General features: G+C 42.7%; 1 protein-coding gene across 8 annotated transcripts in view; it reads right to left on the bottom strand.

Annotated features, from left to right (window-relative positions):
• Positions 1-8,225: 8,225 nt before the first annotated feature.
• Positions 8,226-24,624, bottom strand: part of ABLIM1 (actin binding LIM protein 1) — a 137,810-nt gene continuing 121,411 nt past the window's right edge. For 6 of the 8 annotated variants that reach the window (XM_050337197.1, XM_050337207.1, XM_050337164.1 and 3 more), the window contains 5 exons: positions 23,613-23,704; positions 23,383-23,479; positions 21,336-21,397; positions 20,970-21,030; positions 17,027-20,012 (listed from right to left, as the gene is read on the bottom strand). In XM_050337197.1, coding sequence (XP_050193154.1) covers positions 19,975-20,012; positions 20,970-21,030; positions 21,336-21,397; positions 23,383-23,479; positions 23,613-23,704 — 350 coding nt within the window. In that variant the 3' untranslated portion in view covers positions 17,027-19,974. Of the gene's footprint in view, positions 14,409-15,636; positions 15,718-17,026; positions 20,013-20,969; positions 21,031-21,335; positions 21,398-23,382; positions 23,480-23,612; positions 23,705-24,624 lie in introns of those variants that run through there. The other 2 variants (XM_050337225.1, XM_050337218.1) reach the window with 1 other exon arrangement.

Genomic DNA, 24,624 nt, shown 5'->3' with positions numbered 1-24,624 from the left:
GCTTTTCTTTAGGCCTAAACCACTTCTACTCCGTCGAAGTTAAGAAGCAGAGAGTCTGTGGTCAGCACTGCTGAAGTGGGCAAGGGGAAAGAACAAGAACCTCTGGTCCACACAGGAGAGCACCAACAAACTGCTGTTTGTTTCAGTGGAGGCTGAGCACTATGGAGGAGTCCAAGTTTCCTTCCCTGCTATTAATATTAGATGTTAGGGTCTGTCAAACTACCTGCCAAAGTGGGATTAACTGCCAGGTAATAGGTCTCACCCATGTCAGTTGAGACTTGCACCTTTGTTTTTTGTTCCTGTGAAAAGAGATTTAATTAAGAGTCAAGAAATCCGCCTCAGTAAATACCAAAAAATGCAGTTTCCCTTTTCGCACGTAGAGCAGTGGAGCTGAATTTCCCCTGCCTTCCCAACTATCATTAAGTATTCTGTTTAAATAGGCCAGCTTCATGCCATCTATAATGAAGTTATAGTGTATTGCTCTGTTATGAATGATGAAGCTGTTGTGTCCTACGGGGAGAAAAATCGCTGTAATCCAACTTTCCTTTTGAAAAGGCCTAATGTATCCACATGAGATCTTCTGGCAGAGACAACTGAGAGAATATAAATAGAAGCTTAAAAGAAGAAGGAGGGGAAGGGGAAAATAACTCCAACAGGGCTGTGTAGCTGAAATTCACAAGTTTAATAGGAAGATGGATGACTGAAGAGCCTGTTCTGTGACACAATTAGGACTTTATGTAGGCCTTTTTCAATTATTTGTAGCTGACAAAATATCACACAAAGGCTGTTTCACACTGCAGGCCAGGTGCCCAGAAATGGGCTTTTTGGAGGCGGGAGCAACTGGGAGAGTCGCCCAGGGGCACAGGCCACTGGGGTCGCCACTGGCTAAGTTGGGCAACAGTGTGCGTCACCTCACGTACAAGTGGCAGGAGGGAAGAGTGTCCTGCAATGCCTGGGGCCCTATACACTCAGGCCATCATCTCCCAGGGAGCAGGCAGTGGCAGCCACAACAGGTGGGGTGGGGTGGATGGGAGGTGACTGTAGGGGTGCCTATGGTCCATCTGAGATTCACCTTTCTCATCCTCCCCAGAGATGGACATCGCAAGGGGATGTGTGGGTTTCTGCTACAGGAAGAGGTTTCTGCTGATAGAGAATTCTCAGAACTGAAGTTATAACAAGAGATCTTGTCTGGGAGCCTGTTCTGCCCCCTCCTAGCTTCTCACTGGCCACCCACCAAATATTATTGCTATTGTGGCACTTAGTTCTCAGCACAAAGCTGCTGTAGTTCAACCACCATGGAACATTTCTTGAAATAACCTGCATGTGTTTGCAGACAGTGTTCAGACCTCCAGTGGCTTCAGTGCTGTAGCTGAAGCAGGTGACACAGAGCAGAGGAGAGGTGATGATATGGTGAGCTGCAGAGGCTTTGGTATCTCACAACAGACTTGCAGAACATCTTATCAAACCTTCTGACTTCACGTATCTTAAATTTGTTTCGGTTTGCTCCATTCCACAGTGAGCTAATCTAACTAAGGCACTTTAATTCAGGCTGAAAACCCTGGGGAAGGCAGGGGCAGTGATTAGTAAATTTAGTTTATTTTAGTTTAGTTAATTTGGGATGAACTTTCCTGGGTATTCCCATGAGGAGAAGAAGTCAAATCCCGGGACCTATAGGGGAGTTAATTCTGCTTAGGTGGAACTGTGGTGGGGCAAGGACAAACCTCTAGGATCAGAGACAGAGTTCTGGGAGTCTGCCAGGAAAAGATAAAGCAGAGGTAATGGGCATGTTTGTCCATATGTAACAATTTGATTGAGAAAAGAAAGACAAGATAAGGGGAGCAGGATTTGTGGAGAACGGAGAGTCATGGGAATGTCCTTCCTGGAGGGAGGTGACTCCAGTGGCAAGAGCAGAATGGGGGAGCAGCAAAAGACAGGTATCCTTTGGGCAGTGTTAGCCCTTAGGAGGACAAGATTGCCTCTAGGGATAAGTTCTCCTGAGGGCTCATTCTTGGCTCCAGTCTTCAATGGGCGCTTTACAATTTCCTTTGAAGACTCAGGAGGCTCAGTAATGCACTCACCATGGGGATGGCACATGGGGCAGAGCCCTCCCTGTGCCCACAGCTGTGGTGATTCAGGGCACTGTTCCACTACAGCCTCCACAGTGCTTCTCTGGCACTCAGTGGGTCTGGGAATGGCCAGGGCTGCCTGGCAGGACAGCAGTGGCTGTGACTGCAGCTTATGTGTTGTGGACGTGCACTGCCATTTAAAAATGTGTTGCCACTGAGTGGTAATGCCTTCCCTTATGTCAGCACTGGCAACAGACTGGCTGCATGTCGAGGCTGATGGACTTGCTGATATGACGAAAAGCTCCTCACTTTTTCCTCACAGGGTCAGTTTTTCAGGAGCTTTTCCCCCCAGTCAGACGGGTGATCTCCCTGCCCTGGTGGTACCTCCATTGTCACTCAAACTGGCCAAACACAGGAGAATTCTCCGGAGGGTCCTCTGTTGGGATTGCTCCCAAGGGAGAAAGAGCACAAACGTAATTTTCAGGAAGCTGAACCACTAGTTCATTACGGAAAAACCAAACTTTTAGTGCCAAGAGGTCAGAGCAACATCAGAGCACTGAAGCGTTATGCTCTGGGTTGCCTGAGCACCATGGCACCCCATTTATCATAGATTCACTTATTTGATCCAATATTTATTGCTCTCAACAGAAGTTTATTTTCAATTACCTGCTATTGTTTCACAAACCTAGCTAGTAAGAGGATTTTTTTTTTTTTTGAAGGGAATAGTTAGAGGGAACAGCAAAAGCCAAAGCATAAAAATAAAACACACAATTTAAAATGATTCAAAATATCAAACACTGGCTTCCCTCCTCCTCCCACAATATCTGTGCTCTTAAATGCATCATTGGAAGGGGAATTATTCATGTAGTCTCATCAATAAATCTTACTTAAGTCCTTTATATTGCAGTCCTCATTTATCTAGCTGCAACTCCCCTGTAAACGATAATTAGGCTAAGAGCTAACTGAGATACCACAGAGTTTGCTCCTGGCAGTCATTGAACATCCAGAGTATATCAAGGCTGTAAAGTAGGCATTTCTCAGCAGCAGTTCATTCATTGTAAACCCTGATTCAATTATTACCTTGTCTCCTGTTTCACAGCAAACACTTTGGTTCACATAAAGCCTCAGCACTTGTCAATGAATTCCTTGAATGGACTGAGCTGCATTTTGTTTCCTCTGTAGTATCTAGCCTAAATCCAGAAGAGTCAGCCAAGGGGGAGCCCTGTTTCCCTCTGGCAGCCTTACTAGGCCAGTCCTACAGAGAGGTTTAGTTCTACCATCAACGCTTCCCTCCAATACCCGGTGTTGTGGGGGCTGGGGTAGCACAAATAATGGAAATAAATAACAGATCTACTCCAAAATGTGGAGACCCTGAGCAGCAAAATCAGCCTCCAGATCTGTCAGTTTGTTCCTGCCAGACCTGCTTTGCCTTTTGATGTTTCTTCATTGGCTGCCCAGGGACACACTATTAATTTACATCCAGCCCCTTACTCTTGCCAACTTCGAAGACTGGGAATTTCACTAAGAAGAGCTTTACTCTGTAGAGACCATCTTCTCCTGACTTATGTCCAAACAATTGCCACAGTTTTAGCAAAGACATTATAATAACCACCAAGTGTGCCTAGCAGGGCTCTGTCCCAGCTTGTGCCCTGAACACTAATGTAGCACAGACTGTAGGGCTCTCAGAGCTCAACCTGCTCACCCTCCACCCCCACACCCTTCTTCAGGGTGTCTCTTCCCCAGCCTGACAGGGAAATGGAGACTCTCAAGCTTAGCAAAGCCACTTGCAGAGGCAATAATACAAGGAGAGTGCGAAACTTTTAGAGCTCTTTCCAGTTACCTGTGCAGTGTGAGCCTTGGCCCTCTGGCCCACAGACCCTGCCCCTGTGGTCCCCTCTTGAAGAGAGTCTATTAAGGCAAGTGGCAGAAATAGTCAAAAACTTCTGGCCACACTTGCCAAAGCATTGTTCAATCTTTAAGCCTTACTGGGCCTTAACCTGCCTCACAGACTGGATGGATCCATAGCACACAGGTTTTTGCTCCCTCTGGCAAAAACAGACCACAGAGGGCATGAGGGAAACCTGAAGGCTACAGAATGTCAGTGACTTGCCCAAGTTTAGAAAGCTGAAAGCATTGAATTTATGTGTCCTGACTTGCTGTCCAGCCACAAGACAATGAGGAATACCTGAAGGGGGAAAAAAAGACATTAGTGTTTCATCCCCTTGCACTTAAGCACAGTCCTGGAGTGAACAGAACAGTGGGTACAGGATAACATGCCAGTACAGTGGCTCTCCAAGCAAGGCCAGTCTGCAACTGGCTTCCTTTGCCAGCTGAACAGCCCCTTCTCCAGAAAATGCATGTTGAAGGTGAGATTTAGTCCACCTCCTCCCTTCCCTCTTTCATTCAAGGGAACAGCTGAAACACTCCTGACTTTGCAAAAATACCTGACTGCAGCAGTGTGAACGTAAAAGGTTTTGGAGACAATGATACCCTTCTTAATTGACTACTTAGTCACCTAAGGTGCAGTGGAGCTGGAGTTGAAGAAACCAAGGGAGGGCCACCAACTGCCCTCTCTGCCAAGGACTTGAGACTGTGATTTCATGACACACAGAATGCAGTATCACTGGCAGTTTAATGTGTTCTGTTCTCTCTCCAGACCCTGCTATTCACTTGTGCCCACCCCATTTTTCATGCCAGCACAACCATTTTGGGAGGCCCCTGCTTAACTCAAGGCAAGGAACTGAGTCAGTTCAAAAAGAATAAACCCCCAAAAACCAACAATGCTATGCAACGAAATAAAAAGTAAAAAAATGGTTTTTTAAGCAGGATCGGTTCCCGAATGTCACTGAGAGCGACCCCACAAGCAGTCATGCTGACATATCTGATGGCAGGAAAAAGCTGTGGGGGCGTGGGAATACCTTAAGCCTGCTGAACAGCCGCCCAGTGCTTTGTCTTGTGAAATCACAGCTCGAGCAGAGGCTGCGCTGTGCTGTTTTCCTGCTCCCCCTCTCTTCCTTTCCCCCCGGAACCCTTGGGCCCCTATCACTACCATGACTACATCCAGCCCGGGATGTACATTTTAATCTGCAGTGTGTATATAAAAGAGAGCTGGAAGCAGTGGCTGTCTGAGACCCACCTGACCTTTGGATGTACAGCAAACTTCCTGTTCCAGAGCTGCCGGCTCTTTAATCTCCCAGTCTTTAAAAAATAAAAGTGAGCCTATGTGAAAAAATGCTTTGTAATGGGAACTCCTGGAACAACTTTTCTCCCTTGCCCTCTGACTGAGCCATAGAAAACAGTAAATATCTCTCCCAAGAGTCCTTTTTTACAATAGAAAAATGTCAGGCAAAACTGAAGTTTCATTTCCCAGCCTTGGACTCAGCAGCAGACAGGCACAAAAGCTACAGGAAAATAAAACAGCAAGGGGGGAAAAAAAAAACCCCTCTTGTTAATTCAGAGTTTGGGGAGATTTTTGGTGGAGAATAAGAGTCTTTTGGTGGGGAGCAAGTCACACTTGGGAACTGAGTCTCTCTTCTTGCAGGAGGAAGTGGTCTTGGGCTATACTTGACAGCAAATTAGCATTGACATTTGACTTGTTTTGATCTAAGTTATTTACAATGGTATTATCTGTATATTTTTTACATGCTGTGAAGATTCCCATTGCCAGATGCCTTGTGATGGCTGTAGGATGCAGTGCATTCCACAGCCATTACTCAGGGGTCATAAACCTCGTATTATTCGTGGGGAGGAGGGGAGCAGGGAAAAATGGTCTAACATGGTCTAACAACCAAAAAAAAAAAAAAAAAAAGAAAAAAACCCTGGACTTAGATTTCACTGGGCTTGTGAATTTAACTGGAGGGAAATTAAAAGTGTGCTTAGGCTGGCTGGCACTGTCACACTGTGGGGCTGACGACTGGAATGGATCCTTGTGAATTTGCTTTACATAGAAGTGCAGTCACAGTGAAAATATTCCCAATGCTCTGTGCTGGGGAGGCTGTAATGGAGCAACTGCTCCTTTACACTGCTGGGTCAGTGATCCCCAGCTGGGGATTGCTGCTTAGGATGTCCAGAGTTTGGGCTGGCAGGACATGTCCTGGGGCTGGCACTGCACTGTAATTGCTGCTACAGGGAGGGACCCAACACTCAGGTGGTGGATATCCAAGAGTGCAAGTGATTCAAAAGGGAGACTTTGGTTTGGGATTTTTTCTCCTATGGTTGGGAAACCTTTAAGGAAAGTTCCAAGGCCAAATCATAGACCTACACTTGTGTTCTTTCAAGCAGGTACTTCATGGGCAGACCTTCCTTACTTCCTAGAGGTATGAAGATGCCCAGGGAGGTTAACAAGAGATACCCAAGGAAAACCTAACATGGAAGTGCTTGGGGGCTGCAATCTGGTAGGCAGGGAATGGGGTCCTGCCCTGCAGAGCAATGAGGAAACATTTCCATGACATCTGGCTGTTCAGGTGAAGGGAAAATAAGCAGGACAAAACTGTTTTTTTTAAGAAAGGTCTCTCTTAGACCTGTGTTTGCCCTTCAGATGAACAAGGAGACATTTAAATACATTCCTGTCTCTTCCTGACTCCCTGGCTGAGGTTTTCCCAGCACTCCCCACTAGTAACCTGCACAGAAGCATGTGCTGTCAGCCCAGGTTTGCTCACAAGAGACTAAAAATCCTGAAGGTTCTCAGAGCTGGTCCTAAAAAGAAGAGGATAGAAAATGGGTTATTATGCCCTCATTCATAGCTGGTCTGACAGCTTTAAGGGTTGTGAAGTGCCCAGGCAGGAAATGTCTATAAACACGGAGGAAACAGAGAAATGAGGGCTACTGGAACACATGTGCCAGTCTGCTGAAGTCCATGGACCTCTATGCCTGTTGAAAATAAGTCCATTAAATGTTCAAAGCAAAGGTCATTTCCACTGTGCACACACAAATTGTCCAGTTCAGGATTAGGACTCTTCCAGTTACACCCTGCAGCAAAATAGAGAGCAAAAACCTGTGTTTAAATATTTCACTGGAGTGATGCTTCCGCCCTTCACTGAGCTGTAAGTCCAGAGTTGTAATAAATGAATCTGGTTTTCTGATTTTGACTTGATTTTGTCCCACCTACAGCAAAAATACAATCTCTGGAGTAAGCAATGCAAAGAAAGGAAGCATCTAACTGAGACCAGGTCATTTTGCAGAGTTTGTCTCCTGTGCAAGTTCCAGCATACTCACAGCAAAAATCCAGGTATGGCCTGGGAAGATGAATGGGGCAGATATGAACCTTGCTAAAGGCTAACTTCATGGTGGTGTTCAATTCCTCACCTCCTTCCCTCCAGACAGGAACCTGACTCCCCATTTCATCTGAGACTCAGTCCTTAAACACTCTCAACACACTGAAGTAAAACCCTGAGGAACCTCTACCTTTGCTGCGGGAGAGAACCTGTGTAGACTATCAAGGTGGGTCAAGGGCAGGGGTGAGGCTCAGAGGGCTGTGGAAGAGAAGATGGGGAACATGATATCTGCAGGATACAGATCTTGATGCTGCAGAGGCTTTTTGGAGGCTCAAGGGCTCTGTGCAGGGTGTGTGGCTGCATCACATCCTCTGAAGAGCTCTCTGCCACTACAGTCTGCTGTTCAGCACATTCCCAGGTGTTATAAAACACTCTATTTCCTTGACTGGCATTATCCCCCACCTTCCACACCCAGACTAAGGCTAGGCAGGTTTAAACTCCAGGTAATTAAGCAAACACCTAACTTTAAATGCTAAGACATGTAAACATCTTTTCAAGATGTGTCTAACATTTTAGCTGAATTTGCAAGGATCAAGAAAGGAAACCATTTAGCCTTTGAAGCTGACATAACAGCATGGTCTAGTTGACCTTATTGGTATCTCTGGTCATTTTAAACCACAACTGACAACAAAAATAACACTTCTATGTGGTTTGCATGAACATCTATTTCTGGTGACTTAGTAACAAGAAGCCCTGTGTCAATTTTCAAAGCTTTTGTCATAATTTCACAGAGTTTCACTGTAACTGTTATCTGCCTTGCTCTGGTCATTTATATCTCACCTCCCTGTTTCTTGAGAGCACACCTGTTTTGTAAGAGGACTTTGATATAACTCTGCAAGATGAAAAAAAAAAAACCAAAATAAATGAGGCAACATGAATCCAGAAATTAAGAATAAAGCTCCAAACTTTATTCATTGACTTGAGTACAACAGTGATGCAGATTACAGTGGCACAGGAGTGCAATATGTGCTGTTTGCGGTGTGACAGTGGAAACATTAATTGTACAGAACAGCAACCCAGCTCAACTTCTCATTATGCATACAAGCAGACTTACTGTACAGACAAGACATGGATTCACTTTTACAGAGACTCAGAGAGAGAGACAGGTGAATGGAAAACACAGGGACACCTCCCCAAAACGCTGGTTTGTAACATGTGGAGGGAGGAGAAAAGGAAAAGAAAATAATAAAAAATCCTATTGCCAAAGTCTACTGATTTAAAGGAAAGTATACCTTTAAAAAATTAGTTTCAGTTTCCAAAGCTTAAAAAAAATCCCCCAGCTGTAAGGCCCCCTTACAGGAAGAGCTGTCCACAGGGACCAAGCTGCTTGGACAGGACTGACCTGGGAATGACACACAGAGCTCCTGTGGGTGTGCACAGTGGCCAGAGGCTTTCCTGGCCTGGCCTGCCGGGACAGCCTGGCCCAAGGGGTGCAGGTACCAATGAGAGGCTCCACTGCTGTCAGTGGGTTTCCATCTGGGGGAGGGGGGGAAGTGCATTCTGAAGGTGTTCAGTGACAAAAGCCCAGGCAAGTGTCCAGTGGGACCTGTCAAAGCGCCTAAGGGAGCTAGAGACTCAGCCTGGTAAGGCACCGCTGGAATTCCCATAGCTGCTTCTGCTGCTGAAATGCTGCATTTCCTAATGCCCAGGAGGAAGGTCCTGTGGGCCTCAGCTTTGCAAGTCCTGGGAGCAACACTTCCATTAACTGTGGTGATCCTGACAGGACAGGTTACTGCTTGCCTTCACTCATGTCTCCTTTACCTCAAAAAAAGACCACAGTGCACGTGGAAGTATTACCTCTTCACACAGACAAGCACTTGTGAGCAAATTATTAGCAGAAATCTATTTCCCTGTTAGAAGCCCTCTGGGCAACAAATAATTTATTTTGCATACAGGCAAACAACATTAATGGCCAATTACATTCCCGCTTCCTGCACTGATGCTTACATTAAAATTAACAATACTCCTACCAAACGTGGGCATCACATAGCTCCTACCAGCAGAGTCGTCTGACTGAAAACTCGGTGTCTTTGCATTGTGATAGATTTTTTTGTCTTGTTTTGTTTTGTTTCTTATTTTATTAAGCACAAAAAAAAGGTGTGTAGGAGAAATCACAAGGCAAAACTCACCAGCCAGAGCAATGCTGCAGCCCACAGCAATAAGGGTGTTTCTACATTAAAGGAGAAGGGCGCGTTGTGCTGCTGTCACAGTGCTCAGGAGCCCTCTCTAGCTCTTCATTACACAGCAACAGGGTGAAAACACTCCACATATTGTCAAGACCAGCCCTTGCTATGCATCTACCCTGAAGACTATGCTGGACTCTAGCAGGTGTGTTGACAAGGTCAAAGAGTTTGACAGGGCACAAACTGGACCATGACCTGCTGGGGTTTAACTGAATAGGGAAGGCAGCTCTGGACTCAAGTCCTAAGTTTCTCTCTGGCATGGAAAAATGAGTGGCATTTTGGGACAGATTAGTTGATATTCTTGTTTCCTGTAAGTGTTTTATTGCATTATCATTATCATTATCACTGAGTAGTCTTCACTGCTGTGGGTAACTTTTGGGATGTGGACATTCTCCTCCACAAACACATTCCAAAGGAAAACAATGAATCATGGAGTGAGAGAAAGGGTGGTTTCCATTTGGTCTACTCTAGGAGGCCATGGTCCAAATATGCCAAGATCTCCTCCTAATTCAGGATGAGCCAAGATAAGTAATTCCATGATGAGTTTAGAGGACGTTCTTATTTTTACCATTCTGGGGCCTAATTTTTCTGTTGTTTATTCTAACAGCTTCATACCATTAATTTCAGTACAGACTCTCATATGCTGTGAACTCCAAACTTGACTTCCCCACAGTTTGAAAGAGGTACTACAGGCTCATACCAATGTTTTCCTCTCATCCTGCTAAACATCACCCTGGCAAACCCTGGCTTATGCCAGCCCTCCTTTTCAGACCTTTCTCCTTCTCTGTCCATTGCTATTACCCTACCAGGAAACACAGGACTTGTGGAAAAGGATTTCACTTTAAAATGTGTCTCATTTCAGCGCAGCAAACTTTTACAGAAGAGGCTCCTGATGACCTCCCTTGAACAGCAAGACATCTGAACTACTTGGCTCAGAAAGGATTTCCAAGTTGCAACAAGAAAAGGGAAGCAAGCACCTCAAGTGCTTGGCCCACAGACTTAGGACTGTAGGAGGTTGAAAGGAGAGATGACATCTGTCTTGACTGAAGTAAGAGCACTACTGGAGCCACAGGGCCATCTTGTCCCACACGCAGCTACTGAGGAGTGCACTCTTCTCCAAGCCTAACCTTTCACAGCACACTGCAGCCATGCCCACAACACATCACAAACCACATTTAATGAGCTCCAAATGGGGAGTGTGTGTGTTACATGGGCACCTGTGTTTGAGAGCCTGCATGTGTACATAATTCCATTTTGTACACATGCGGTTATTTAGCAATTCTTTGACTGGTCTTTGCCCTTACATCACTCCTAAAGCAGAAAAAAGAAGATGAAAGCAATCAGTTTTCGGTCCTCCTGGTAATGACATTCTGTTGACAGCACTGATGGGATGGGACTTTATCAGAAGCTCAAACGCTTTGCAGGAGATAGAAGAACATAAGCATGTACTTAAGGCATACTCATAGACTCATGGAATGGTTTGGGTTGGAAGGGACCTTTAAACGTCATCTAGTCCAACCCTTGACATGTCTCAAGGGAAAATCAAAGAGGGGAGTTACAAAGAGCTGCTACTCGATTGATAGTAGGAGAATGATTAATTGCTTACAAAGAAAATTCTCCCTGGGGCTACATTTCATTTTTATTAGGTGGGAAGACCAGATGAAAGAATAGAAAATGTTGCAGTGACAATCACTAAGAGCCCACTGCAGAAAACACCCCCCTGCTATGTCTGGCTGCAGTGTGGGTCTTGTGGACAGACAAGAACCACTTGGGGTGTGTCTACATGGATATGGCTGGGAAGTAACTATGGGCATGAAACTGAAGCTCAGAAAACCCTTCATGTTCTTAATCAGAAATAAAGCAGTATTAAGTCTGGTGCAGGGGGCTGTGAACTGACTGACCGGTCCACACCAGTGAAATGTGAACCAGCAGTGGTCCAAAAATCCACCTAGAGATGAATTCTTTCAGCAGCATCTAAGCTGGCTTCTCTTCATTCCTTCCCAAGCTTCAATTACAGTTCTAAATTCTCAGTTGTTGAGGCAGATACAAATTACCAGGTCACTCTTCACAGCCTAGGAGGCTAAGTTCTCTTTTTTTCCCAACCTTTTTTTTTTTTTTTTTTTTTTTTGCATAGGATGCAGAGGTGAGGAAACAACATGGCTTAGTCATTTCTGAAATGACTGGGTAATCTATTCGTATATGTTGTGAGAAGTTCAATAGTAATCCAGAGATGGGGACAGAAAAATGCAGACTGGCAGCTCACATCCTCGAGAGACCAAATCTTCAGACCTAAATGCCTAATAGTTTGAGAGGCAGCAGCACACATTGTCTACAGGACGTGGGATGAACAAAATTTGGAGAATTTAATAATTTAAGTGCATTAAAACCCACACATTCACCTCAAAATTAAGCCACACCTTGCGGGTGACAAACACTGAATTTCTGAGACATCGACCATTCACAAATTCTCTGACTGTAAAACACTGTTGTTCTTCCATCATATGGATTTGGTTTCAGCAGTCACTCAAAAACGCATCTGCCAGTGCCCTTAACTAGCACTTCTCAGTGCTCCTCTAAAAAGCTTTCAGATGCATGTTCTGAAAAGTAAAATTAAAACATGTTACACCGATTCTTGCTGCAATCTCAGTACTATCCAGAGAGCTCACTCAAGTGTGTGTGTGTGTCACAGTGTTCACTGGGGACTTGTGTGCAGTGGGGACCGTGGTGCCAGATCTCCATGGTAGGATGTTTTCCAACTTGTCCCATAGAGTCACCATTCCCTCAGCTCTAAGGACGTGGAGCAGGTGGTGATCCCTGGTCTCTGTCTCTCATTTACTGAATCTCCATCTCAGATTTTATCAAAGGAACCACAGTGATCTGTTGCAACAGGACTTCCTAAACCAGCAAAGAAGAGGCAGGATTTGGGCTGCCCTGCACAGTTCATGGTGAAATGTCATTTGGTGATAAAGAGAACTCAACACAGTGATACTGAATCTCACAACTACGTGGGACTGTTTCCCCTTCCTAACTTGCAGATTTTAACACCCATGTCTCATAGGACAGAAAATTCAGAGGTTCTGATGTCTCCAGTGCCTGAAGTTTCTGCATTAAGAAGGAAACCTTGATATTCTTTGACAGACACAGAACCTAAAGGACCCCCTCCCGTACCAGGAGACAGGCTCATTAGTGCAGTATGCATTGGCAGTTAAGCACCACTTAAAGAAGAGAAAAAGCTGACCTGGCAGCCACAATGCATCCATTCAATTACTTTGGTGCTCATGTCCTCCTATGTATAGGACTTGCCCAGAAGCAGTTAAGGTATATACAGGCAGTTTTTTAAGCTGCAGCATACTGGAAGAAGACTGAAAGCAATAAGGAGTTCAATGCAGCTCAGAAACTGTCTTGCATGATTACTCTGTCTTCAAAAACCAAGTCAGGCACAAAGGGAAATAAAAATAACCAAGGCTGGAGCTTTGATGCTTCAAGAAAGGAAAAAAAAAGTCTGTGCCCTGTTTTCCAAGCACAAGTGAAAAACTACATTAACTAAAAAGAGTGCTTGGCCCCATGCACTGTGCCATATTGACAACAGCAACTGCAGTTTAATCAAAAAGCCTCTATTGGCAGAGCGTGGCACCTTGATGGTACCTTTTAATTCATAAACATCCCTTCCTAAGAGGGATGAATTTGCATGTTAGCTTGCAGAGAACCTTCCCCATCAGTGTAAAATCCTACAACTCCACTGCAGTCTGATGAGCTGTACTAGTAATTACTAGCAGGGAGTTTGTCCCAAAATCTCTGGGTGCAAACCAGGGCACACTTAAGAAAGCATTTTCTCACTCTGTCACTCCCACTCCCACCCCCACCCACCCATCTCCTGGAGTAAATTACAAGAAAACTGACTCTTCTCCATCATTCCCATTACTTAAATGATCTTAAATTATTCAAAGGACTGGTTACTCTCCAGCCTTATTAATTCAAGCAGAAAGTGTGGAAAAGGGAAGACTGACAACACACACAGCAATTCACTTCCTATACCCTAGCAAATATATACAAGGAATCCATTTTCCAGAAATCCAACCAGTACGCACGATAAGTGAGCAGAGCGCCCACCATTGCAGGTGGTTTCACACGAAGAAGATGCCACGTCAAAAGAGTGCCAGGTAAGAAACAGCTGAGTGAAAGACTTAATGTGACCATGTGGATAAGTTACAAGGGGCTTCTCCTTCACTACAGAGCACCTATCCATCTTCCTCTCCATATATACACACATATATACACACACATACACGCACACACAGAGAGAGATGGATAGATATAAATACAGGTGTGCACACAGGCAAACACACATACATATATATATATATATTTATATATGTATATTTTCTTTTCCAGTTCTTGGAGTGGTTACAACTACTTTAGTCTACAAGGCATCCTAAGGGCACTTCCTGGCTCTAGCAATAAAGTCCATCATATTGTGGAGAGAAGTAAAGGGAGTATCATTGAGGGAGAAGAACAGAACAGTTTTCTATCTTGTATCATATCATGTAACAGGTCGACACCTCTGAAAACTACCATTGTTGTTTCTGAGCCCAGATATTTTCTCCCTGTGTTCCAGGAGGGCAAATGTTCATCTTGTTCAGCTGCTGTATACAGAGGTGCCACTATGTGATTTTTCCCTTTTCAGTGGATAAGTAGTTGCTTCCAAACAGTGTGGACTGTATGATACAACAACATCCTATGCATCATTTTTTGTTGGTTTGTTTAAAGGGAGATTAAAAGAGTTTTGCTTTCTTCTTCATGTCGTTGCGTCTCCAGAGAGGTAACTTGTCAAACTCCTGTATCGTCATGCCAAATATTTCTTGAAAAACTTCAGGCGCTAAGTGACGCTTAAAAAAAAAATAAAATAAAAAAAAAAAAGGAGAAAAGGCAATGGTCAGTCAAAGCCAAAGAGACACAAGAGGAGGTAGGAGTGCCTTAGGGATTTCATGTTGCTGTGTAAGAGCCACTGCTGGGAAAAATAATGCTTTGGCAATACATGCATCCAAGTCCTCATGAACTCGGGTGCCCAACGAATCAATTAAACTTTGTAAGTTTTAAGTGTGAGAAGTTTACAAAGGAAATCAGGGGAACTATTTCAGCTGCTGAATAAGCAAGAGACGGAAAAATTATTTGTCTGAAGTCATCCAACAAGCAGCGATAGACCAGAGAACAAAACCAGTTCCTGCACGCCCCTGTCCCAGGCTTTGGAAAGTCACCTCCGCTTACATATGGAAGTCCAAACAGACACTGGGTTTCAGGAGAGCTCTGCAGAAGGGCTGCAGGTTGACATGCTGCATTCAGAGTTCTGAGAAGGAAGATGTCTGGCCAGACTAACTGTCCAGCACACTACTGTGCACAAGTTGCCTCTTGTCCAGCCACTTTAGAGTTCACTGGATGGAACTGGAGTTCCCTGTGGCACTAATGTAAAACAGCATTGAACTCTGACTAGTGATCACACACTTAATAGTCTAAAAATGGGCATAAAACCCAAATTACCCAAATTTTTGTGGCTCCTTCCATTCATCTCCACAGAAGATTAAGTAATTACAAACGACTTAAACATCCCCAGGATTCCACCGGGCTGCTTAAGTCTTTCTAATCCATAAAGTTGTAAATTATTTTTATTTGTTGGTAGAGATTTAAATTCTTGTATTTTTGGATATCATCCAGTCTAACTAAGTCACAGCACTCATGACTTTTGATTGTCAAGGCCGGCTGACACTGACTCTCAGGTAAAAGATGATCCAAGATTGAACAAAGTATTGCTCCATTCCAATATGGAACCTATGACACTTGTGCAATTCTGGGCTTTTAACAAATCCACGAGGATATTATTAAATGCTTGAAAACGTAAGGGATGAGATGTTCAGTCCATGAGCAGGGAGACAGGGCCTCCCAGCTCAGCACAGTTCATGGAAATACGGCTGCTATCCTCCCAATTTCTGATTATTCTTTCCCTGATTAGTGCTGAGAAACCTTCCCAGTCTAGCCAGGACCCACACTTCAGTGTTTCAGCTGTCACAAACGATAAACAACTTCAGCAGGAAAGAGCATTTAGGAACTTGCTTCTCTTACCTCAAGCCTGGTTCTGTCTACATCTTTTAGTATTTTATTTCGCCCTCTGTTGGTCACCATGAGTATTTCATATGGAAAAATCTGTTAACAATGTATAAAAGGGGGAAAAAGAGATATTTATATTTATGGTCTAAAGCAGAAAGAACAAAATGTGTTTCATTTTCATAAACACACAAACATCTGTTTTCTTTTTCAAAGGAAGGAACAGCTTCTTTTTTCCTTATCATTTTTTCCTAATGTTGCATGGAAGACAAGCCAATCTGGACATAGGCAGGGCTTATTTAGTATTGAACTGCCTCATATTGTGAAGCCACTACGTACTTGCCCACTCCACTCATTTTTATGTTGTATATAATACATCATCTGGCTTTGGTCAGACAGAGTCCTTTCTAGTCAATATACTTTCTCATCTATCAATGTAAAAGTTTATTAAGGTAACTGCATTTGCCACTCATTGGTCTAATGGTTGTCAAAGTGTGGACAGCTCTAAGGACAAACAATTAATGAGTGGACTTCAAAAAAAAAAAAAAAGGCAGCATCTCTGAATCAACAAGATATTAATTTGTCACTGCCACTGCATTCAATAGAATTTATCACATCATTTTCTTCACCTTTTGGATAGTTAAAGAATTCCAAAAACTGCCCACTGTGTTTGCTGGCTGTGCCATACACACATGGACTAAAGGAGATACTTTTGTAGACATATTTGTCCTTGATTTCCCTTGATTTCCCTTTACACTGCAAAGAATGTCCAGAACTTAAACACATTCAGACACTGGCAAATAATCAGTTCCTGACTGCATGTTTTACATGTACAGGTTCTTTAAAGTAAAATGTTCACTGTCAGTGGGTCTCAAATCAGCCTAATCCAACAGAAACAATGCTGCTTGGAAAGGGTTTGGAAAACCTCAAAATCAGTTCCTGGAATCATCCCTGGCAAATAAACCTCTCTTCTAGGAATTTTTTTCCTCAGGCAGACATTTTCATGCCTGGAATGACTTAGGAGAGCTTATGTTCCATCTGCCAGAGCCTTTCTAGAGCCTTCTCATCGCATGTCTCTGCAGACTGGGAAAGCAGCATTCCCAGACCCCTCACCCAACACCTACAGGGGTCAATGAAGTCTTTCTGTAAACTTCAGTTGTGACTGGCTCAGCCTTTACTGTCATTTATGGGTCTTGTCTTCCTTGCCCACTGGGCACAGGAGTGAGACCATCAAAACTCCTCTACAGAGAGTTTGAGCTATTATCAAATGTGATTAATTACATTGTTTTAACATCAGAAGAAATTCAACCTAATCAAATTTTGTGCAGTACTCGGCAGTTAAGTTCATTCCATTGTCAACAGCTGTTCCAAAGAACTTTTCAAAAATATAATAAATAACATTCAGGCATCAGTGAACACACCACTGAGTTTATTGTAAGTAATAATAACTTAAATAACGTGTGCTTACATACCAATTGTAAGATATGATTCTTATGAGTTTCTGACATTGTCACAACTGTACAGTTAAGTCTATACTTGGAATTACATTGTTTATGTTTGATACTGGAAATGGCTACCATATACAGCATTATAGGAAACTAAAATGTAACTTTTCATATTTAAACAGGCAGAGTTTAAGTCAAGATCTACGGTCATAAGTACATTTTATATTTAAATATTCATAACAAGGCATGTCTCAATCTGGGTTGGTAGGGTGCACAAATTCTGTCTTTTCTGGAAAACCATTTGGTAAGATTTGGTCCTTCTTAAGGTTACTAATTTTTGCATGTGTTTCATGCTGACTTTGAATTAGCTTCTCTTACTTTATAAGGTTTAAATTAGTGTTGGCTCATTGACATGAATAAAAATAGTGCCAATTCACACATGCTGAGAATCTGGCATCACCTTTATAAACATCAACAAAAAGTGATTTCTTATCTCAGAAAAATTGCCATAAATTTTATCATTAATAATACCGACAGAATTTGTCACTCAAAAATAACATCCCAAATCACTGGGTGCATCAACAGCAGTGGTGGCTTAAAAAATTTCTATTGCACTGAAAGAGAAATTTTTTGGAATAAAAAGTAGTAGCTCAGGAGCTGATAATGTCCCCAAGGTCTTATTTATATAATATATAAAACCACTTGTAACTATACATTGCTCTGGGGTCTCAGCTTATAAAGCCAGGGTTATTGCCTCGTACAGTTTGTCTGGAGGTGACTTGGAAGCACAGGTAGTCATCTGGTTTGCAAAACCAGCTCCTCACTTAACTGTAGAAATTCTGATCCTTGTAACTTTAGCAAAATCATGATTTCATGGAAGGTTCACCAGGAATAAAGATTTAAAACACAGCTCTGGTTTAATTCCCTCTATATAATATGTTCATTTTTGACTCAGACATCTCTAGACATAGCTGTAAAAGCATTTTAATTTGTATCCTAAATTATAATTAGCTGACATTGTCTCTTTTTCCAGTGAATCTCCTAAAGAGTTTCTCATATAGGGAATTGAATATTATTGACAGGTGGTCAGGCTAACAGTGCCGAGAGCTAAATAGCAGATCCAGACGGACATCCAGTCAAAGATCCGTGTATTTCCCTAATTTTTACATTATGACAGCCTCCACAGTGTGTTGTGAGCCACAATATTCTGCCTCACTTTTCAAACTGGACAGATCTCAGACCTTCCCACTGAGTCTGGCCTGCCGCTCGGGCTAGTGAGAGTCTGACAGAGAACTGCCTATTGAGCACCTTCAGCATCCTTCAGGTTGTCTCTAGAAAAGCTTCCTTAGCCCAGGAAGCTCCCCTGGGCTGCCCTCAGCCTGCCTGAGCACTAACACCTGTTAACAGGCAAACTCCAGAACAAAGGGAGAGGTTTGGCACATAAGGAGCAGGGACTGAGGTGAGGTAAAGAAGAGCAAGGGAACTAAGACATTTCCCATATTTTATCTGCATTTCACAGTCAAGTCTTCACTGTCTTGAAGGAAAGTGAATAACATCTGCACTTGCCTTTGGCTCCAACATGTTAGGCATAGATACTCCTCTGTCCATTCTCATTCCAGGGACATGACCATCCGGGAGGGACTGCATCAGATACAGGTATACATCAGACACAGAGGTTACACACACAGAGGGTAAAGGCACTCAAGTAGTGGTGAAAACAAAGGTGAATTTGCCCTGAGACTTCCTTCAAGTCTTACTGTTTAGTCTTATTTTACAGAGCATTGCCATGGCTACTGTTTGTTACTTCTCTGAGGCTCACAGAGGGATCCTTCAGTCCTCTCTGCCACCACAGCCTCCTGTCACTGCCAAGGCTGGCGAGAGCTCCCCACCGAGCCTACCAACATCACTTCCCAGCTGGACCTGGGCACCCCAAGAGAGTGGTAGGCCCTTTCCCACCCCAGTGACTAAATCAAGTTCTTCTCTAGTCAAACACACAGAAATATTAATTCAGACCCTCCCCAACAGCATACAAAGCTCTCCTACACCTCTGGGCTTTCCTTCCTGTCATTTATCATATCAACTGAGGGATTTTGTTTGTTTGTTTGTTTGGGGTTTTTTGGTTTTTTTGGTCTCTACAATGGGAAATTTTTACTATGAACACAAACAGGGATAGGGTAAAAAGGTGCTGTTTTGGACAAAGGTACTGTTTCTAAGGAAATAACATTTGGAGCACAATACACGGACAACTCTGCTTCCCTCCCATAATCTTATTCTCTTTCCAATCATCATGATTTTGATACACCATTAACAAAATATCCAACTAATTAAACTCTTTCGCAAATTGCCATTTCATATTGTGATTGTGCTGAGGAGCCAGTCAGACTCAAACCATTCTGGAAAAAAACTCTGCAGGCAGTATTTGAAGTGAAAGGGTTTCTATTTGCAAGCACAACTCTTTCTGGCTCATCTTTGATGGCAGCACTGTAGAAAACTATTGATCAGCCATCTTGTCTGGAGAGCAAATTCCACGGTAAAAATGGAGAGTTCAAAGCTCCTGCTATGGGAGAAAATTGCCTCCAGGAGAGACTTTCTATATGTCTCTGGGGCCAGTGCTAGAGAGGCTGAAAATAAATCCACCCTCACATGTCCAGAGATGACTACTACAGATAACTCATGTATAAACAGACAGTGGATTTTACAGAGCAAGTCACAGAACTGGTGTGAGCTGTCTCAACACAGCTCTGGGGAGGTAACAAGAAGGAATCCGAGGCTGTGCCCATTTTTTTGTGGATAAGAATCTACACTGGTGATTATGCTTAAACATGCAGGAAAACCAAAGCTATTGTCTTAAGAAACCCTTCCCTGTAGCAGAAATTCAGACTTGAACAAGTAGATGCTCTAGGTTCTGCTGTCAGTTGATTGATGAAAACCCGTACTCTACCTGGAAATCTGAAAAGCAAAAGAGAAATCTCATCAGCTTTGGAGTGTGGAAGAACAGGAATCAGTGACAACCTACCAGATAATCCTTGTGTCTTCTGATCTACCTGATCTTTCCAAAATCCCACCTGATTCTCTAGGGCCAGAAACCTTCCTAATTTTGGACTTAATTTGTAGATTCAAACACTCCAAGTATTGCAGTCCTTTTTATTTTGAGCAGGCTTCTCATTCAGGAAAAGCAGCTCACTTTGGAAATATGAAGAGATCCACAGTCACAATCAAGTGAATAAAGAGCCAATTAAAATTCAAATGTGTAGAGCAGGATTCAGCTCAAGTACCTTCTGTCACAAGGGAGCTGTCTAGATTCATCCACAGCCTATTAAGAGACACAAGCACCAACAGAAGATGCCTGACCATAAGGTATCTAAGATAGTCAGGATCAATCTCACTTTGGAAAATAACTCTCTCACTCTAAACATTTCAAAACATTAACTCTTAAAGTGTCATAACTTTCACAAATATTATTGTCAATTTTTATCAGGCCATGACTGATACCACATCTAGCTCAGTCACAATGAAGATCATGAGTAGCAGTGGGGATTAGAAGGCACTATCCTCCTTTCTTCACTGTGGCACATTCTTCAGACTGCACACTGGATGGTGACTTTCAGAGACAGAAAACACCATATCAGAACTCAGTTCATATGCCTGATAACACACGTTACTCACTTTCAATCTGATCCAATGCTAAAGCAATCCCTTGGCATAAACAAGAGCAGTTCCACACAGCAAATTTGGCAAAATGAACCCAACATTTCCTAGAGGCATTTGAACTGTTTGAGTTAACTGTCAAGTTTACCAGGGGAAGTTAAAAAGTACTGAGCAAACACAAAGTAACCACACCCACAGCTTTAAAGTAAACCTGCAGAAATGATCCAACATCATAACAAAAAGGCTCCTCAGCCTTACCTCTAACAGCACCACTCACATCCCCGTAACTGTTGTACTGACCAAAATCTGTGGACACCGGCTGTAAAAGGAAAAGAGGGATACGCACATAAATTCACAGCTCATGACTTCACAAGCAGGATGGTATATGGGACAAAATAAATTGCTTTACATCTTTTACTTCTCTCTGAATTTTCACAACATTTCTTGCATTGGTTTCTTGTCTTCCTAGCAATGTTTGTGGGAGGAGAAATTAGGTTTTGTCTGACTTCAGCTGGTCTTATAAGAAACGTTAATCAAACTGAAAATCCAATGCAGTTAATATGGAAATAAATATCATGGATAATTAAAGCCACCTTTCACTTGTCAAAATCACCATCTTCTTACCCTGTGAAGTCCATTTTTTCCATACCCAGGGAGAGAAGAGGTTTTGGAGGCTGAAGCATGTGCTGTTGGATGAGGAAGGGAAAATATTTTACTGGAAAAATCCCACAGAAACTCAAAAATTAGAACATTTGTGGAACGAACTAGCACAAAATACACAGTTAAAGTAGTCAAGCAGATATACAACCAACTGAGACACACTAACTTTAAGAAACTAATCTTTCAGCTCCAAACTCAACACAAACTTTCACACATCACACGCAGCTTTTATCATGCCATGGTGGCAGGTCATCAAGGAAGGGCACTGTGGTTTTGCCAGGGTCAAAATCAAAATATTCTCCACTAGAGCTGAAAGTAACGCTCAGGGATCAGCCAACAGCACCAAAATAACTTTTTATTCCTTATCTAGATAAAGTTTTCCCATGCAACTTAAGATGGGACCAAGATAAAGCACAAGGAGAATCCAAGATCAGCAGTATTTGGACCGGTTTCCTGTTAAGTCTGCCATGCAGGTCCATTCAGCTCCACTCTCCTAAGTGGCACATGTGGTTTATATATCATTATACCCTCTGAACCTTTCATGAATTTCCTGTCTATCCTTCCTACTCAATGATTATTGCACTCATGCTCCCAGTTTCTGCTGCTGCCCAAGCCAAGATGCATGTGACCAGCACACTCCATCCTCCCTTGTTCAAATGCTGGAGCTTGCCACTTGTTGCTACAAAGGAGAAAAGGGTCTTAGTTTTGGTCCTGCAACTCTGTAGCTGACAGATGTTTGGATACTGACTTCAATAGGAGAACTATGGGAATGGGCAGTGCTAAATGAATTCAAACAAGTTGAGAATTTGGCATTCTGAACCAAAATTATACTTATTGAACTGTCAAGGGTGTGCTTTCAAACACAGATAAAAACATGGACAAATATAAAGATTGTTAGCATAGTGATCAATAGCAACTCTCCAGTTAATACAGCTCCTTCAGAGAAGATCCTCCAAATAAAAAGGCAATTTTTTGTGTTTTTTAATGTTATTTTTACCAGAGAAGGGTGGGGAATGTAGAACCTGAGGCATTGTTGCTGCCAACAATTAGCAGCTTTGGGAAAGGTGCCACCAATTCCACAAAAGGCAATTGATGACTGCACTGATTATCACTTCAAAGAGGGACGGGCACATCTCTTATAAAGAAGTCCTCCATCCTGTGCTAAGGTTGATAAAAAAATCAAAAGCTCCAAGTTGAGCAGGTAGATTCTGGCCCTGTAAAAATTACAGACAGTGAGGGAGAGCCACAGGCATCCTCTCCAAGGCCATCAAGGTAACACACTTCTACAAGAGGGAACACAAGGAAATCTTGGTCTGCTTGGCAGTTCCTCCAGAGACTCCAAAGAGACTCATCTTGTCCCTTCTTGACTCAAAGTACAGCTACAGTTACAATGCACAGCAAATGAAAAGAGTGGAATAAAATCACCAAATCCTTCACTGGAGGTCTGAGAAGGCCACAAATGTATATTAAAATGTGGGATAAGGCAAAGATTCTAAGCCACCAATTAAGCAAAGTTAACTTTTTTGCTTTTGCTCTGGAACAGAATACACCCAAATCAAAATGTCAGCCAAGGTCAAAATTCTGGCTGTGTTCAAAATATGCAGCTCCTCTGGTCAATGTTGCTGATTTTCTTTCCCTGGGAGAAGAGACTAAATAGGAATAAGAACCATCAGTTTAAGTAAAAGGTGCTATTGTATGTGAATAGCCCAGCCTATCAGAATGTATGTGATGTGACAGTCACCAAACACTTAAGCTCACTCCTTATCTATATTAGAACACCCCTCTCCTTTAAAATTGCCTGAAAATCCTAAACTTCATATTTTTTCCAATTAAAATCCAACCATCACACTCCTACCCTCACCAAAACCAGGTAATGAATTAGGCCACTCTTTCAGGGCAGATCACCACACATATATCAAGTTGTCTCTCTTCTGGGACACTGCCTGATATGTGTAAACATGGTGTTTATTATTCACTGTTCATTATTAGCTCTATTGCCTACAGGAATTACCTGGAGAATCGTAACGACTGGCAGAAAGGGCTGACCTACCGCGACTCTCCTTTTCCATCTCTTCTTTCAATATTAACTGCCCCAGACCAGAGTTGAGCTATAAATGGCAATTAAAAGATATATCAGTAAAATAAAGCTGATCAAGACAGTGGTAGAAATAGCTTACAGAGAGCAAAGGGGCCCTTTTTGCAAGGTGTTCAGAAATAGCGTGAAGACAAACTCATAACCACCTTCATGAGCTGCTCCTCCTGCAGCTGCCGGCGCCTCTGTAGCTCCTCATCATCTTCCTCTCTGCCACTTGATCTGCGTCTCATGTCAGCTCCTGCATCCATAAAACCACAGTACAGAGACAGCTTTGTGTACCAGTTCAACCACAGCTTGAAGATTTCAACGCCAGTTCAAAGTACTGGTCAGTCTGATTTGCTGAATAAACAGAGCAGTAATTTCTTGCAAAGTCAAAAGACTTTTTCAAAACTCACTCTTAACAAAACTCACTTGGATAGCCTGCCCTATGGTTATCAGGCTTGCCGTAAAATAAACAAGAACTTAAACTGCACATGAGCTCCAAACCAAGCAATGGTCCTGGATACAAAACCAGGATTCAGTGTATTAGAGAAAAGGAGATCACACTGCTAGTTCTGGAAACACGGGGTTTAATAGCACCAGTAACTAGATCAGGAACTGAAAACTTAAACTCTGATTTACATTTACACATTTATCCAGATTCAGAAAAGTAAATCTGAATTAACATTTCAAATGGAAAATTAAACTACATTAGTCTCCTAAATGAATACTCATATTTGAAATAAACAAGGCATTATTTTTAGTCTAAAATGAAGTAATTTGATCCATTGGATAATGCTAAAATTAATTAAGACACAGGTGTTCTACCTTTTAGTTCCTTAGGTTTTATTGAATAACTTTTATTTTCTTGAATATTCTTAAGAAATAATCCAATTTGGATGCCAGGACTTTTCTATGAATATACAGAATGTGATATTGTTGCAAGCATTTAGACAGCAGTTGTATTTTTTATTTCACAGGCTCTATCTGATATAGCTATTCACCAACCCTATGCTGGACAAACTCAGTGTTTCAAGTATGTAGATGTTTCAAATATGCAGATGTTTTATCCCTGTAACTCATGTTTGTCAGGCTGCAATCCTATCTACGTGTTCAAAAAATTGCTGCTGCATGTGCAGCCCCTTCAGTCAGTCACCGAGCTCTCCCACCCTGTGTCTC

This window comes from Myiozetetes cayanensis, unplaced genomic scaffold (genome assembly GCF_022539395.1).
Source record: "Myiozetetes cayanensis isolate MyiCay16 unplaced genomic scaffold, myiCay2020 scf10, whole genome shotgun sequence".
NCBI classification, from domain to species: Eukaryota; Metazoa; Chordata; class Aves; order Passeriformes; family Tyrannidae; genus Myiozetetes; species Myiozetetes cayanensis.
The sequence above is the reverse complement of the archived record's forward strand: the minus strand, read 5'-3'. Positions and strand labels throughout refer to the sequence as shown.